General features: G+C 40.1%; 1 protein-coding gene across 3 annotated transcripts in view; it reads left to right on the top strand.

Moving 5' to 3' along the window:
• Positions 1–14,434, top strand: part of LOC143961032 (cytokine receptor common subunit beta-like) — a 135,477-nt gene that overhangs the window by 24,706 nt on the left and 96,337 nt on the right. For 2 of the 3 annotated variants that reach the window (XM_077470154.1, XM_077470153.1), the window contains exon 2: positions 11,450–11,561. The exons of the other annotated variant lie outside the window; for it this stretch is intronic. In XM_077470154.1, coding sequence (XP_077326280.1) covers positions 11,459–11,561 — 103 coding nt within the window. In that variant the 5' untranslated portion in view covers positions 11,450–11,458. The remainder of the gene's footprint in view (positions 1–11,449; positions 11,562–14,434) is intronic. 3 annotated transcript variants of the gene reach the window in all.

The following is a 14,434-nucleotide window of genomic DNA, read 5'->3' as shown; positions in this document are numbered from 1 at the left end:
TATTTGATTATAATGTTCTTTTGTAAAATTTGCATGCCAACTTGTTCCCCATTTTAAAAATGAATAAAACATATTCAAACAAAAGCTGATGGCAGCAGATAATGTATGCAGATATATTACCCAGATCTGTATTGCATTTAAAATTGAGCATCAATTTAACCACTTCCTGACTGACTTTTACTGTAAATAGATAGATAGATAGATAGATAGATAGATAGATAGATAGATAGATAGATAATATCTACTGTATATGTAGATATATATATATATTTTTTTTTTACTCACACACACTGTATATGAACTGTCAGCAATTGGTTATAACAAGACCATAGTTGTAGCTGCAGCCATGATCTTGGCATCATTTTTAAAGTCGGTAATTGGCTTGTAGGCAGGTGTAGTTTTGCCTCCCTGCATAGGTGGCACTGTTGGCACCACCATGCAGGGAAAATGGAGGACAAGCGTTCCTCTTACCAGGCCTCTGTAGGCCATCAGTTGAGCGGCTGTCTGACTGGACTCTGCTACCTCAGATGTCTCCATGGTCATCTTTGGTGAGGACAGTGTTTACAAAGGCACTGACTCCCTACAGCATTTTGTGTCTGGTTAGGAAAGGGACAGGAACCCAATGGTTAGGGAGATTTTGCCTAGCGTAAGGAGGGGGTTCCAGTGGAGGCGGGACAGGATATGGAGTGGTCATCAAATCATTAGTGTGGAGTTTTTATACTACAACTCCATGTTATATGACTACCTGCAAGTCGGCTCCTTTGCCAGGTGCTTTTGGCATTGAGGTGTTTCTCAGAGGAAAGGAATGCATAGCTTTCTGTGAGTGTTATTACCAGTTTGCTGCTTCTGCCTAGACTCTTTACTGTTGTTGGAACGTTCAAGTTAATACACTTCAAAGCAACTCAGATCTCCATGTGTCTTTCCACTCTTCTGGGTGGAAGCACTTATCAAGTACAATCTGTACTTGATTACATATCTTATGAGGCAGCAGACACACTGGGGGGGGGGTTGTCTAATATATCCCTGATGTCTCCATAGAGTACTTTCCACCTGCGAAAAGTTATTGCATGGGGGTTTGTTAGTCAATTTGCCATAGCAATAAATAAATAAAGAAATAAAATAAAATGAAAAAAAAAAGTGGCAAAAATTAATTTTATTAAATTAATTAAAAATAATAAAAAAATGTAAAAATCATCCCCATCTCCCCACGCATACATGCAAATACAAGTGCAGGTCCTGCAAGCATACTGTAACTGTAACTAAACAGCGATTGCATCACACACACATGTAAGCTATCACTACGAATGTCAGAGTAAAATCAATAAATCTAGGGCCACTGTAGTTTGTTGCCATTAATTAGGTGCTTGCAATTTTGAGTCTTGACACACTTGGTATCTATTTACTTGATGCAACATCACCTTTTATATTTGACAAAAACAGAGTATTATACTGTGTTTGGGTGAACCAAAATTTATTTTAGTGTATTTTTTCTTGAAAATTAGCATTTTATATATGGGGGTACAAATATTGTTTGACATAAAAAATTGCAGCAGCCACCATTTATTTTGCAAGGCTTCTACTTTTAGAAAACATCTAAGATGTCTAGAAACATCTAATTTTTTAGAAAAAAAAAGGAGATTTTATTGTGTGTGAAAACTTAAAAAAAAATTCCCAAATGGTGAAACTTTTTGGATAGAGTGAGGATGAGTTTAAATCACTGTCACATTTTTGCTACCATTCTTGTGGTTGTTGGAAACATTTTCTGTCTCATATTAGAACAGGAAATATAGAAATCCTTTCAACATAGACAGCTACAAAAATCTGGCAGTGGTTCTAAACCTTTTCCACTTAAAATAAGGTATTTGTATTTATCATAAGATCTTTTTCTTGGTTTTTGTCCGAATGCATTTTTGTCCGAATTTTGGGTATTTTTCATTTTAACAAACAATAACAAACGTGCAGAATCCGAAAACCTAAAGATCCGACATAATAGCGATCTGTGTCCATCGAACCTGTGGTCGAATTTGCCTAACCTTAGCTCTATTAGTCCGAGATTATTCTACATAGAGAGAAAAGATTCGACATAGAGAGAAAAGAGTCAAATGTGCCTATCTAACTCTATTAGTCCAAGATTATTAGACATAGAGAGAAAAGATTCAACATGAAGATTAGACAAAGCAGTCGCCACAAGTGGACATTTATGGTCAAATGCTCTGCCCATAGGCTATAGAAGAACTCTAATGCTGGTTGACTAGTAATAATAATAATTAATAAATATAATTATTACTAGTGTCATACAACATTAGAATACTACTATAGCTTGTAGGCGGAACATTTGAGCGGAAATGTACAATTCCGGCGTCGTACAGCTTAGCTGCTCCGTTGAATCTTCTTAGAATATTCGGCAGACACCATAAGCCTTCAATGACAGATTTGACCTTAATTATTTAGGATTTTCGGACGAATGCATTTTTTAACAAAACAAAATAAATACAAATTAATTTCAGTAGTAACTAAATAAATGTATTTTTCGGACGAAAACTAAATTCCGAAAAACAAAATATTTCAGTGTGCTCATGTCTAGTAAACAGCAAAAACCGAGCCCCAATTTAACCCTGTCCGTAATCATCATGCCTCAGTATTATAAGCAAACGATAAACAGAAAAGTGGCAGGACCTCATTTGAGGGTGAGCTCAGTGTGTGAAGTATTTAGGCCATTCAGCATTAACAAACATGACAATCATTGTCTATCAATAGTTGCTAACACTGCAGCTGGTGCTTGAACCTGCCATGCATTTGCCAACCACTTATGTCAGCTAGCCCATGCACCCATGTAGGCAAATGGGCAGGGAATGGAGTGGTTGCATCGTTAACTAAATATGACAATATGGCAATGTTTGGGCAATTTTTGGTTTATGTTTAGACAATGATTTCACCACTAGCCCTGCCTCTTCCTTTATATAGCTGATAATAACATTGTGACTGACAGTAGGTTTATGAGGAACTTTTTGGGGGGGATTTTTATTTCTTTAATAAAGGACTTTCAGGTTTCTTTATTTTTGGGTGCAAATTTTTGTGAATGAGTAGGGGTATGTAGCCCATACTCATTCACTTACAGGAAGAGTATCTGGGATATCCTCCAGATTCTTATAAGACCCCAACCGTAGACCTCCACAATCACTAGCCAGAGTTGTGGTGAAGAAGTTATTGTCCTTGTCAATTTGGGGACAAGGTGCTTTGTAAGAGCGCCCCCATAATGAGGTCATGTGCTTAAATATTGGATTTTCCAAAGCAAGGTCACAATAGAGACTGTGCCTTGGCTCTGGATCTGGAGAGCAATCTGCAGCTAACTAATAGAGTATACAAAGGTCTGGAAAGCACAATTCAGAGCCAAATACCCAAAGTTCCTGTTTTAGGCTAGTCACACAGTTTTCCAGTTCAGCAGGGTCTGGGGAGGACCCCCAAATCTGTTCCTGAGGATATGCTGATCCAGGTATCTGCTATGTAGGGACTACCTCAAGTAGCATTTTTGCAGTCTTGATTTAACATGCATGTAAACCCTCTCCTATACCCAGTGCAGTGAACTGCCTCAGATGATACACAGAGATGAAACAAATCTCCCTACATAAGTTTTACATCTACATCTGCAGTCTTTAGCTTTATATACCATTTAGAAAGTGCACATCATGTTAGAATTGCCACTAACTATTCTGCACTGTGAGAGAAGTCTTGGATTACACTGGGAGACCGCTGATTGGAAGAAAGGCACACATCTCCAGATACGTTCAGAGCTGTCCTGTGACTAATGCTAATCTATTAATAGCACCCTCCTTGACACAAAATTTAGCCTGGTTTTATCACATGTCGGAGAACTTGTCAGAAGTTATCATGCTGATAACAGAAGAATGGAGCAAGAAAAAGCCACGGGACTTAGTGCTTTGAAGAGAGATAAGAAAACACTGCAAATATCTGTGCCCAGCTCAAATGTCATGAATTGGGTTTACATCCACTTTAAGTTACCGAAGAAAAAAATATCTAAAGTGTACTGAGTATTTTGAATACAGAAAAATAAAATACAAATAAAAAGCAAAAATATAGTTAGTGAAGCTGAGGGAAAGGCTTCCAACCTTCTAGGATAATAGCAAAAAAATGAGGCATTATGGGTAGAGGCTGCATTATATGGCGCTGGCCTTGAACTTTTGTTTGCCAGTGTCCAAACCTCTTGCAGGCAGCAATATAACTCTGTTAAACTGTTTCAGGATTCCTGTGTCCCTCAATTGCCAATAAAGAAAATTATTTTATTGCTGTCGATGTGCTGACTAGAGAAATTTCCCTTAGTAACAAGAAATTGATAGACGTTTTCCCACTGGGGAAACAGACAGCAATGAAAACCTGAAGAAAAATTGCTTCCGCTCAAAGCTCTACCATTAAATTATCTTATATCATCCTACAAAATAAAAAGACATTGTACTGCTAGACAAGATGAAAATGTTGAAATATATCTGATTGGAATCTCCTGCATGCTTTGTGGCTCACATTTACAGTGTAATATGTAGATGTCTTTATACTAGGAAATTAGGTTTCAGGCATATGGTTATGCAGGAAGGCTTCTTTCTCCTATCATATCCTGTTATCACTCTACATGGCTTGCTTAATAATTTATATATTTTTGCTATTCATATGACTAACAATGCTGCACATTGTATCACTAAGGCCCAACATAAAGCTTGCTTGCATTCAGATTGCAATCATTGCTTATATTTACTGGTCCATTTCACCTTTCCTTAAAGCTGGCCTTCAGTAATTTTTTTATCTTTCCATCTATTAAATTTTCTGCCCTTGTTGTTTTAACTTTGGATAGTAAAACTTTTTTTTTCTGCCAGTAAATACCTTATACAGCCCACTTGTTTCTTGTCTGCTAAAAAGCCTAGGCTTGTGACATCATGTATGTGATAAACTCAGCGCCAAAAATGTAACTAAAATGAATATTAGTGACAATAGGTGGAAACACTACAGTGTGACCAATCTCTAACAATATTAAATTAGTACAGCTGCTCCCCTGATTGAACACAGTGATCAATTAAAATTGTAAATAAATAGAGGGTGCTAAATGCTAAAGACAAAATCAAAATATAAATTACTATTACAACATATGTGCATAATGATGAATGTGGTATACCAAACCAATACAACTTGCTGTGTATACACTTGACCACAATGCCGTGAAGTACAATAGTGCCAAATCACATATATAGTGCAAACAAAGAATGAAAATAGAAAAGTCCCAATGAAGTGACCACAACAGTGGTAGAAGCCTTAAAGTCTTCAAACATGAAGTATAGAAGTCTTCTATGTTCAAATGATAAAAATTAATTCACCAAAAAAAGGTAACAGCACCCCGCAGTGACAAGTTGAGGATCTGCTTACCAGATGTATATGACTTCTTTAGTTAAAAAGAAAGTCATGAAGGCTTGTACAGGATTGTGCCTGTTCACATGAGATGGCTTGATCAGATATGTAAAAAAAAACCTCCTCCCCATATGGTCAGCTGTACAATATATGAAAAACAATAGATGCTTCCATAGTGCATTAAAGTTTATTAAAACAATTTAAAACCATGAAGTAAAGCCAAATGGCTCCTTACATTAGTTGGTGTCCACCCGGGACTGAGGCTGCTCGCTCTTCTGGGGTTTCGCTGTGCTGAGAAGCTGTATATAACCTCCGTGAGTGGCGTGCGTTCCACCCGGCGTTAGCGGCAACCAGAGATGCCGGAAGTGCGATAGGATCACGTGACCAAGGTGACGCACCTACGTACATTTCGTATAAACGTCTTCAGGGCTGCGTACCTTGGTCTCTAGGTAACGATACTTTATATAGATGGGGGTGGACCAACTAAGCGTGTATAACGCTGCCGGCGGATATACTATATTGCCCTTCCGGTGACACCCTTATTATATAGAACATAGGTGACACTCGATCGCAAAAATAAAAGGATTATTTTTAAAATACTCTGTGGTTTATATAAAAATTAAAAACTAAAAATTGAGAGCTCAAGGGAAAGAATTTATTAAGAAACCAGAGTATATATGGCAAAATCCAGATGGCAATAGAACAATTGTATTTGTATGCAGCCACAGTCCCGGTTTACATACTATACCATATTATTCCCACCATATATGCTGTCCATAATTATGCTAATCTAAACATATTGTCACAAATATTGAGTATCTACACATATGTGGGAGAAAATGGAAAAAATCAAAACATAAAAATTTATATATACCACTTTAGACTAGTGGGTGGCAATGCTAAATAAATATCATATGAGGAAAGGCTCATCTAAATTGCAACTATAATGGTAAGATGAAAAATAACAAATGAACTCCAACTTAATACCAGGGCTGACACCCCAGATATACACACTAACGATAGTGGGAATCTTGTGGGATCAAGACCCCATACTAGACAAATTTGCTGGCCCTTCTTATTTGATTAAAGATGGCAGTATTTAGCGTGGGGTAACCTTGAGACCCCCTTAACCGATGACCCACATTGACAATATTGTGGCATATGATGGAAAAAGAAAGGAGGGAAACAAAAAGGACTCGTAATAATATATTAATCATTAGTTAAATAGCATTTGCGCCCACATATGTGTAGATAGTCAATATTTGTGACAATATGTTTAGCTCTTAAATGAAATCCCTGTCAGTGGCATTCAGTGCTGCCTATCAGTGGCGCCTGTCAGTGCTCATCAGTGCCACCTGTCAGTGACACCTATCAGTGCCCATCAGTGCCGCCTATCAGTGCCCATCAATTCTACATATCATTGCCTCATCAGTGCCGCCTCATCATTTCCCATCAGTGAAGGAGAAAACAAAATTTTATAACAGAAAATTTGTTTGTTTAGCAAAAAATAAAAACCCCAGTGGCGATGATCAAATAACCCCCAAAAAAAGCTCTATTTGTGGGAAGAAAATGATAAAAATTTAGTTTGGGTACAGGGTTGCATGACCGCGCAATTGTCATTCAAAGCGCGACAGTGGTGAAAGCTGAAAATTGTCCTGGGCAGGAAGGGGAGAAAGTGCCTGGTATTGAAGCGGTTAAAGAGGTTGTAAAGTCTAACTTGCTTTATTAAATTAAAAAAAGATGTTATGCTTACCTACTCTGTGCAAGGGTATTGCACAGAGGGGCCCTGAATCTCATATTCTGGGTCCCCCACAGCTCTCTGCTCCTCCTCTTCTCCCTGTGCCACCATAGGAAGTTGCTTCCCTTTCCCTTAAGACAAGCAGGCCTACCGGTACTTGGTTGCCCCCAGGACTTATACACAATGCTATAGTGCCTGGCCACCACACTAGGGCAGATGCAAACAGAGCAAACAACAGACTACCTGCAGTTTAGCAGACAGATAGCGTGGTTCTAAAACAGCCCAGATAATAAGGCAGGCTGAGTTCAGTATTCAATCCAGGTTATACACAGGGAAATCCAACAGCAAACAAGGCAGACAAAGGGAGGCTTGAACAGAAACAATGCAGGTAACTGTCTCTATCACAAGCAAGGGGTAGAGTGTTCGGTTTGCTTATATCAGGTGACTGATCAGATCAATCATCCTGCATCCTGCAGGTGAACACAGACAGGGGAAAAGCAACAGCCAACTCCCGGATGCTGGAATGAGGAACAGGGGCACTAAGTGTTCATGACAATATGATATTAAAAACATGTTGCCTTCCAACACTGCTACTTGAATGTGCATTCATTATTACAATTATCCAGTGTGAACCAGCCTTGAGAGGAATTATGAGCACCCTAGTAAGTTGCAGGTGCTTGTTATCACACAGAGAGATTTTTCCATCTTAATCGTTATTTATTCACCAATTGTATGTAGTTACATATTTCAGAGCTGTACTGAATGCCAGGACTAGCTCAGGGAGAGGTCAGCTTGTCTGTGTCCAGCCTCACTTAACACTAGGGAGGAGATGAATATTTGTTATAAAGACACATTCAGATTGAACTTTGTTTGTTCAGGCATTAGTTTGAATACCAGACTTTTTGCTCATTCAGCATAATCTGAACGTAACATATAGTAACCATCTTTCTACTGCCAGAATAAATTACAGCTTGTTTCCTATCGAAGGTAGTTGAAGAAGTGGTGGGTGCCAACACTTGCCCCCAATTCATGGGAATCCCCAGCCATGTTAACAAAGGGGCAAGAATAGCACTGACATCCCTGACCAAATATGGCCACATAGCCTTATTTGGGCAATGACATTAACAATGAGATAAGGATCTGGTGTGGATGTCGGTGGACCTCATCAATAACAGATAAGGTTCTGGTATGCATTTTTGTTTCCCCCGATTATTATTATTATACAGGATTTATATAGCGCCAACAGTTTGTGCAGCATTTCACAACATTAGGGCAGACAGTACATTTACAATACAATTCAATACAGGGGGAATAAGAGGGCCCTGTTCCTTAGAGCTTACAATCTAAGAGGGAGGGGAAAGTAATACAAAAGTTAATAACTGGGGGGTGAGCTGATGAAAAGAATAAAAGTACAGTTGTTAGGTGGAGGTAGGATAGGCTTCTCTGAAGATAAAACTTTTCAGGGATTGCCTAAAAGTGGATAGCGTTGGGGATAGTCCGACAGATTGGGGAATGGAATTCCAAAGGTTGGAGGAGGCTCAGGCAGGAGAAGTCCTGGAGGCAAGCATGAGGGGAGGCAATGAGGGAGCTAGAGAGCAGGAGGTCTTGGGAGGAATGAAGAGCATGATTATGTTGGTATTTTAAGACAAGGTTAGTGATGTAGCTGGGGGTAGAATTGTGGATGACTTTGTAAGTTATTTTTAGTATTTTGAATTTAATTCATTGGGTGGGTGGAAGCCAATGGAGGAATTGGCAAAGAGAGGCAGCAGACGCTAAACAGTTTGCAAGGTGAATGAGTCTGGCAGCAGCATTCATGATGGACTGAGGAGGGGATAGCCTATGTAAAGGTAAGCCAATGAAGAGGCAAGAAATAACCGGTCGGGGGGTGAATCAGGAGCTTTGTGATTTCATTGGTTAGGAAGGGACGTATTTTGGAGATGTTGCGGTGGTTGAGGCGGCAAGCACCTATTAACATCTGTAGCAGTCCTAATCTAAAATATGGGCATGATATAGATGAAGGGAATTCATGTAATTTACTGGTAATTTAAACTGTATTTTTTTCTATGCAAATGGAATTTTTGTATACAGTAGGTTGTCTACATTGTACAGATTCACCATTTCAGCAGCAGGTTGAGATCATCCTCCACAAAGGGATTAAGTAAACAATCCAACAGAAATTTCAATCCATGTGTAGTGCTCTCTGTTCAACAGGAGACAGTCATTAGACTGGCTTCTGTCAAATGGTCCTGCTAGCAAACCTACATTCAGCTCTGCAGTCATTGTCAATGTATTCTGATAGGGGCAATCCCCACTGTAATGCCCTGTACACACGGCCGGACATTCCGACTACAAAATCCGTTGGATTTTTTCAGATGGATTTTGGACCAAACTTGTCTTGCATACTGATCGTTCAGAACGCGGTGACGTAGACCACATACGACAGGACTATAAAGAGGGCAATAGCTGTTGTCTCATAATTTATTCTGAGCATGCGTGGCACTTTGTCCGTCGGAATTGTCTACATACGATCGGAAATTTAAACAATCGTATTTTGTTGTTGGAAAATTTTAGATCCTGTTCTCAAACTTTGTGTGTCGGAAATTCCGATGGAAAAAGTCAGATGGAGCCTACACATGATCCGATCACACATTTTCCATCAGAAAGTCCGACCATGTGTGCATGAATGTGGTGTGTGTGTTTGGTATGTTTGTCTGTCTTTTGGCTCTGTTTTGTTGTTTTTTAGTTTCTACTCCTTTGAAGTACCCTCTTGGTGGTATCGAGTGACAACACTGCTTCAGTTGTCATGATTATGGCAGCAATGAGCTGTATGACAGCTCCAAGGCTGGGTGGTTACTCTTCCTAACGGTTACTCGGGCCAACGTATACAATACCTAATAAGCAAGCATTAAGGGTATATATTGCTGTTTGTACGAACTAGGTATTATTATATACTATGTGTACTGATTGACATTTAAGTTGTAATGTTGAAAACTAAAATAAACAGCTTTTAAAAAAAATAAATAAAGAAAGTCCGACCGTGTTTACAGGGCATTAGAATACAATAGCACATTCGGGAGATACCTGCATCCACATCAGTTGTGATATAATACCTGCTGATTGAAAAAAAAAACCTCAGTGTATACAAGGATTAAAAATTGAGATGGAGTGAAAAAAAATAATAATTTAGACAGCAGCCAGGCTCCACCTTAGGGTAAGGGGTGGGAGATATGAGTAAAAGATGATGTTTTGCACAAAGAGATGTGACTCTATCAAAACTTTGTTGGCATCAAATGCTTCTAATGTTGCTAATAATAAATGTGTGTGAGCCTAATGTGCGTAGAGGCATCTGCAAATTGGCGCAAGGTCAAACTTGTGGGCGGTGTTAGATTTCCCAGTTTGAATAATCAATGAACTTGTATTTGGGGGTTACATATGGGTAGTGTGGACTTGCTTGATTAAAACTATGAAAACTTGCAGTGTTATTTTCTTTTCTTGCACGGAAAATGATACACATCAGTTAGGCCTGAAGCCTTGTCAGGGGTCATCTGGTTTTCTGCCATCACTGCTTCTTGAACTTATTACTGCATAGACCAGTACTGCTCACTGCACACATTGGGGGGTCCATGCTGTCTCCCAGCGATATAAAGGAAGAACCTGCCCCCCCCCCAGCCTGTTGCTGGACAGTTAAAGGAGAAGCAGCAGACTGTAGAGCCATACCTCCCAACATTTTGAGATGGGAATGAGGGACACCTACTAGCAAAGGAGAATTAACAAAAGAAAAAGTTTAATTAAATCCACAAGGGTTTTTATTTCTTTACCACTGCTATTCCTTTATATTGTTTTTTTAAATGTACAAATGCAGAAATTTCGAATTTGGATGAAAGATTTAGCACTGGGAAACACTTTTTGAAAGATACAGTAAATAAAGCATTTTTTATACAACTATATAGATCAGACCAAAATGAGGGACAAATGAGGAGGAGAGAGGGACAGAGGAACTTTATTCCAAATCAGGGACAGTCCCTCGAAATCAGGGACAGTTGGGAGCTATGGTAGAGCTAATCTTTCTGTCGCTCTTCTCTCTAGTATCAGCTTGCTGCTTCCACACCAGCACACATGATTGGCTCCTTGTGCTGCTTCTCTGACTAATACCAAGTAAAGTTCAGCTACCTACACTGCATTAAAAACACATTTAAGATGTATTAATGAACACAGAGCTACATCAATTTCTATTGCCTTTAGTCTAATGAATATGTCAGTCCTAGAAAGAATATTTCACACATTTGTTTTTTCTCATCACAGCTCTCAGGAATGATGCTGATGGCAAACTGCCGTGCATCAGAAATGAGGAAGAACAGTATCGTTACATATTGTGTAACCTTTTGCTTGCTGTCTGCAGTTACAGGGAACCAAGGTTTGAATGTTTCCTAATACATTTTCTAAATGTCACATTAAAATTTCATAGTAAAAAAATGTTTACAAATTACAGCACAATGTCCAAGTTGAAATTTCCTTGCAGGATCAATGGTCCTAATGACTAGAGCTGAGGCGAACATACCTCGATTTGTTTCAAGCAGGGCTGGGTAAACATGAGACTAAAGTTTGGGTATCCAATCCAAATCCTAATAAAGTCAATGGGAGCTGAATGTTAAAAACGGTAATGGTCATTTCCTGGGCTAATAAGTAAGGGATTGCCACAGGGCCGGTGTTGTGTCGAATACTATCCCCCATTGCACTTGCGCAGTACGGAGGACAAGGAGACGCCGAAGGTCTCCGAAGATGAGCGGCGCCGGCCAGGTTCAAGCTCCACCACCCAAGTGGACATAGAATTGTAATAAAAAATTGAAGAGAGAAGCGAGGCCGTGCCCGAAGCACGGCAAGCAAAGCGAGCTCACACGGGGCCCTGTTGCTAAGTGCTACCATATGTCCACTTGCATGGTGGGGCTCGAACCTGGACTCAGGGCAGAAGGTACTAGCAAGTGCACAGGCGCTGTTCATCTTCGGAGACTTTCGGAGTCTCCTTGTCCTCTGTACTGTGCAAGCGCTGCACCTGCGCAGTACGGGGGGAACACTATCCGATGGGGGGGACAGATTTTGGCAGAACACCGGATTTACCTCTAGGCAAACTAGGCAGCAGCTTAGGGCACCCACCCAGCCGCTGGTACTCCCGCTCTCTGCTGCCAGCAACTAACTCAGTGTCAACAGTTAGGCTGGAAGCCTGGTAAAGTTAGGCTGGAAGCCTCCTTTAACAATAAGGGGGGCCTCTGATACCACCCCTCAGTGAATGAATAGAAAAGTGAACAGTGAGAGAATACAAAAACTCTATTATGAACCCTAAAAAGTCCCACTATGTATATCCACTGTCAACGAAGTAGATCCACATCAATCATGATGCCCAATGCATCCAACCTGCTGAAATGTCACCCGCTGACACATATCTGGTCCTGTCACTTCACTCCCACCAAAGGACTTGTCTGGTGGATGAAAGCAGATATTTACAAAGGAGCTGGGTCTTCTGGGTGACATAAGTGGCCATATATGGACATGACTATATATGGTCAAAGACATCACACCGGAAAGACCATTCCTTTTTGCATATACCAGCTGTCATTCAGCAGGAGTGAAACGGGACCAGACGTATGTTGACAGCCTGAGTTTTTTTTCTCTTTAATGTGGATCTACATGGCTGGATGATTTGATTGAGGGTGGATATACTCAATGGCACATTTAACTTTTGTTTATTAAACGACTTGTCAAAAACTCTGTTGTTATTTCTACTATGTACCCCTTACCCATTCAAATGAAGTTAGTATCGTTAGGCCCCGTTATTGGTATATTGGTAAAGGGGCTTCCAGATTCCAATTAGCCACCCTACCTGCAGACAACAATTGGACCAGGGTTGTGGGGAACAGGGAACATGGGAACATGGTGTGTCCCCCAAATGGGCAATTTAGACACAGTTTAATGAAAGACTGATGAGTATTATCACATAATATGGACCGTGTGTGAAAATTATTTTAGTTTTTTTTCACAGAAGTTTTTTGTTTGATAGACTCATTTTGTTATGCCGCTGTTGGGACCTGGGATGGAACCTGGGACCTCTGGTGTGTCTGGCAGTGACTCTGCTTGCTGAGCCACCTGGAATGCTGGACAGCTCCTTGGACAGCTTCTTGGACAATTCCTTTAGTGATCTTGTCTTGAATCTTGTTTGCCTTGAACCTTGAACCCTTTGCTCCTCCCATGAACTTCCTGATATAAGCCATGTCTCTGCACTTCCTCCTTGCCAGAATATTGTGCCTTTACCAGCCAATATCTTGCTTCTATCTCTCCTGCTGCCGACCGTATCCTTGCTACCTTTCGTTACCGACATTTGGCTTGCTCCTGGACTACGCTTCTGCTGAATCCCAACCTGTAACTATTGGTTACTGACTTTTGGCTTGTTTCTCAACTACGCTTCTGCTTGATCTCTACCTGCTATATCTGCTACCAGACCCCCGGCTTGCTCACCTCCTGGTGGGGCTATCCTGAGGACCGCGACCTGGCACTAACACGCAGCCAAGCCCATCTCCACCTTTGGGAGCTCTGGTGAATACCGGTTAGTGCTTAGACCCCGCACCTCAGGTGAACCCGTGCCATCAGCCAGGGTGACCTGTGTGAATATCTGCTCTGCTGCTATAGCTACTGGTCTCTGAGCCTGACTCCAGATCGTGACAGAATATTCTGGCCAAAAACATGGAGGCCGTTGTAGCAGCTGCCGTGGCTCCTCTCAGGGTTCAAATCGCTGAGTTACAGGCATTTGGTGTTGACTGAAAAAAAGGGGAAAAACTGCGCTACGGAATACAAATGGTATTGGACGGAAGCTGCAATTCAAATGTACACCAAGAATACACCAAACAGAAATAGAAAAAAGAGAGAACTGCGCTAACCACGAATACCCAAAATGAGTAGGGTATGTATATGTGCCAGACCCACAAAATGGGTCTTAGTATCTTAATGTCTCTGAGACCACCTCCAAAATATAGTGCAAACCATATACAAATAAGTGAAATTAACTACAAAAACAAACCATAAATGCGTGTCAATAATGTGAATTCCCCAAATACAATATGAGTATGTCAAACTCTGTGCATATACCCCTAAAAATTAAAAATAAAAAATAAGATATGAAAGAAAAAAATATTTGCAATTTTTACATAAATGAACTATCGAAAAAAATCGTATTTAGAGACACTCTATATAATGTCCATATAGTCATATATCAAAAAATAATAATAGAATGTCCATATG

This window comes from Lithobates pipiens, unplaced genomic scaffold, assembly GCF_037356315.1.
Source record: "Lithobates pipiens isolate NorthernLeopardFrog02 unplaced genomic scaffold, aLitPip1_a1.2 Scaffold_8, whole genome shotgun sequence".
In the NCBI taxonomy this organism is placed as follows: Eukaryota; Metazoa; Chordata; class Amphibia; order Anura; family Ranidae; genus Lithobates; species Lithobates pipiens.
Note: the sequence above shows the minus strand (reverse complement) of the source record. Positions and strands in the feature narration are given on the sequence as shown.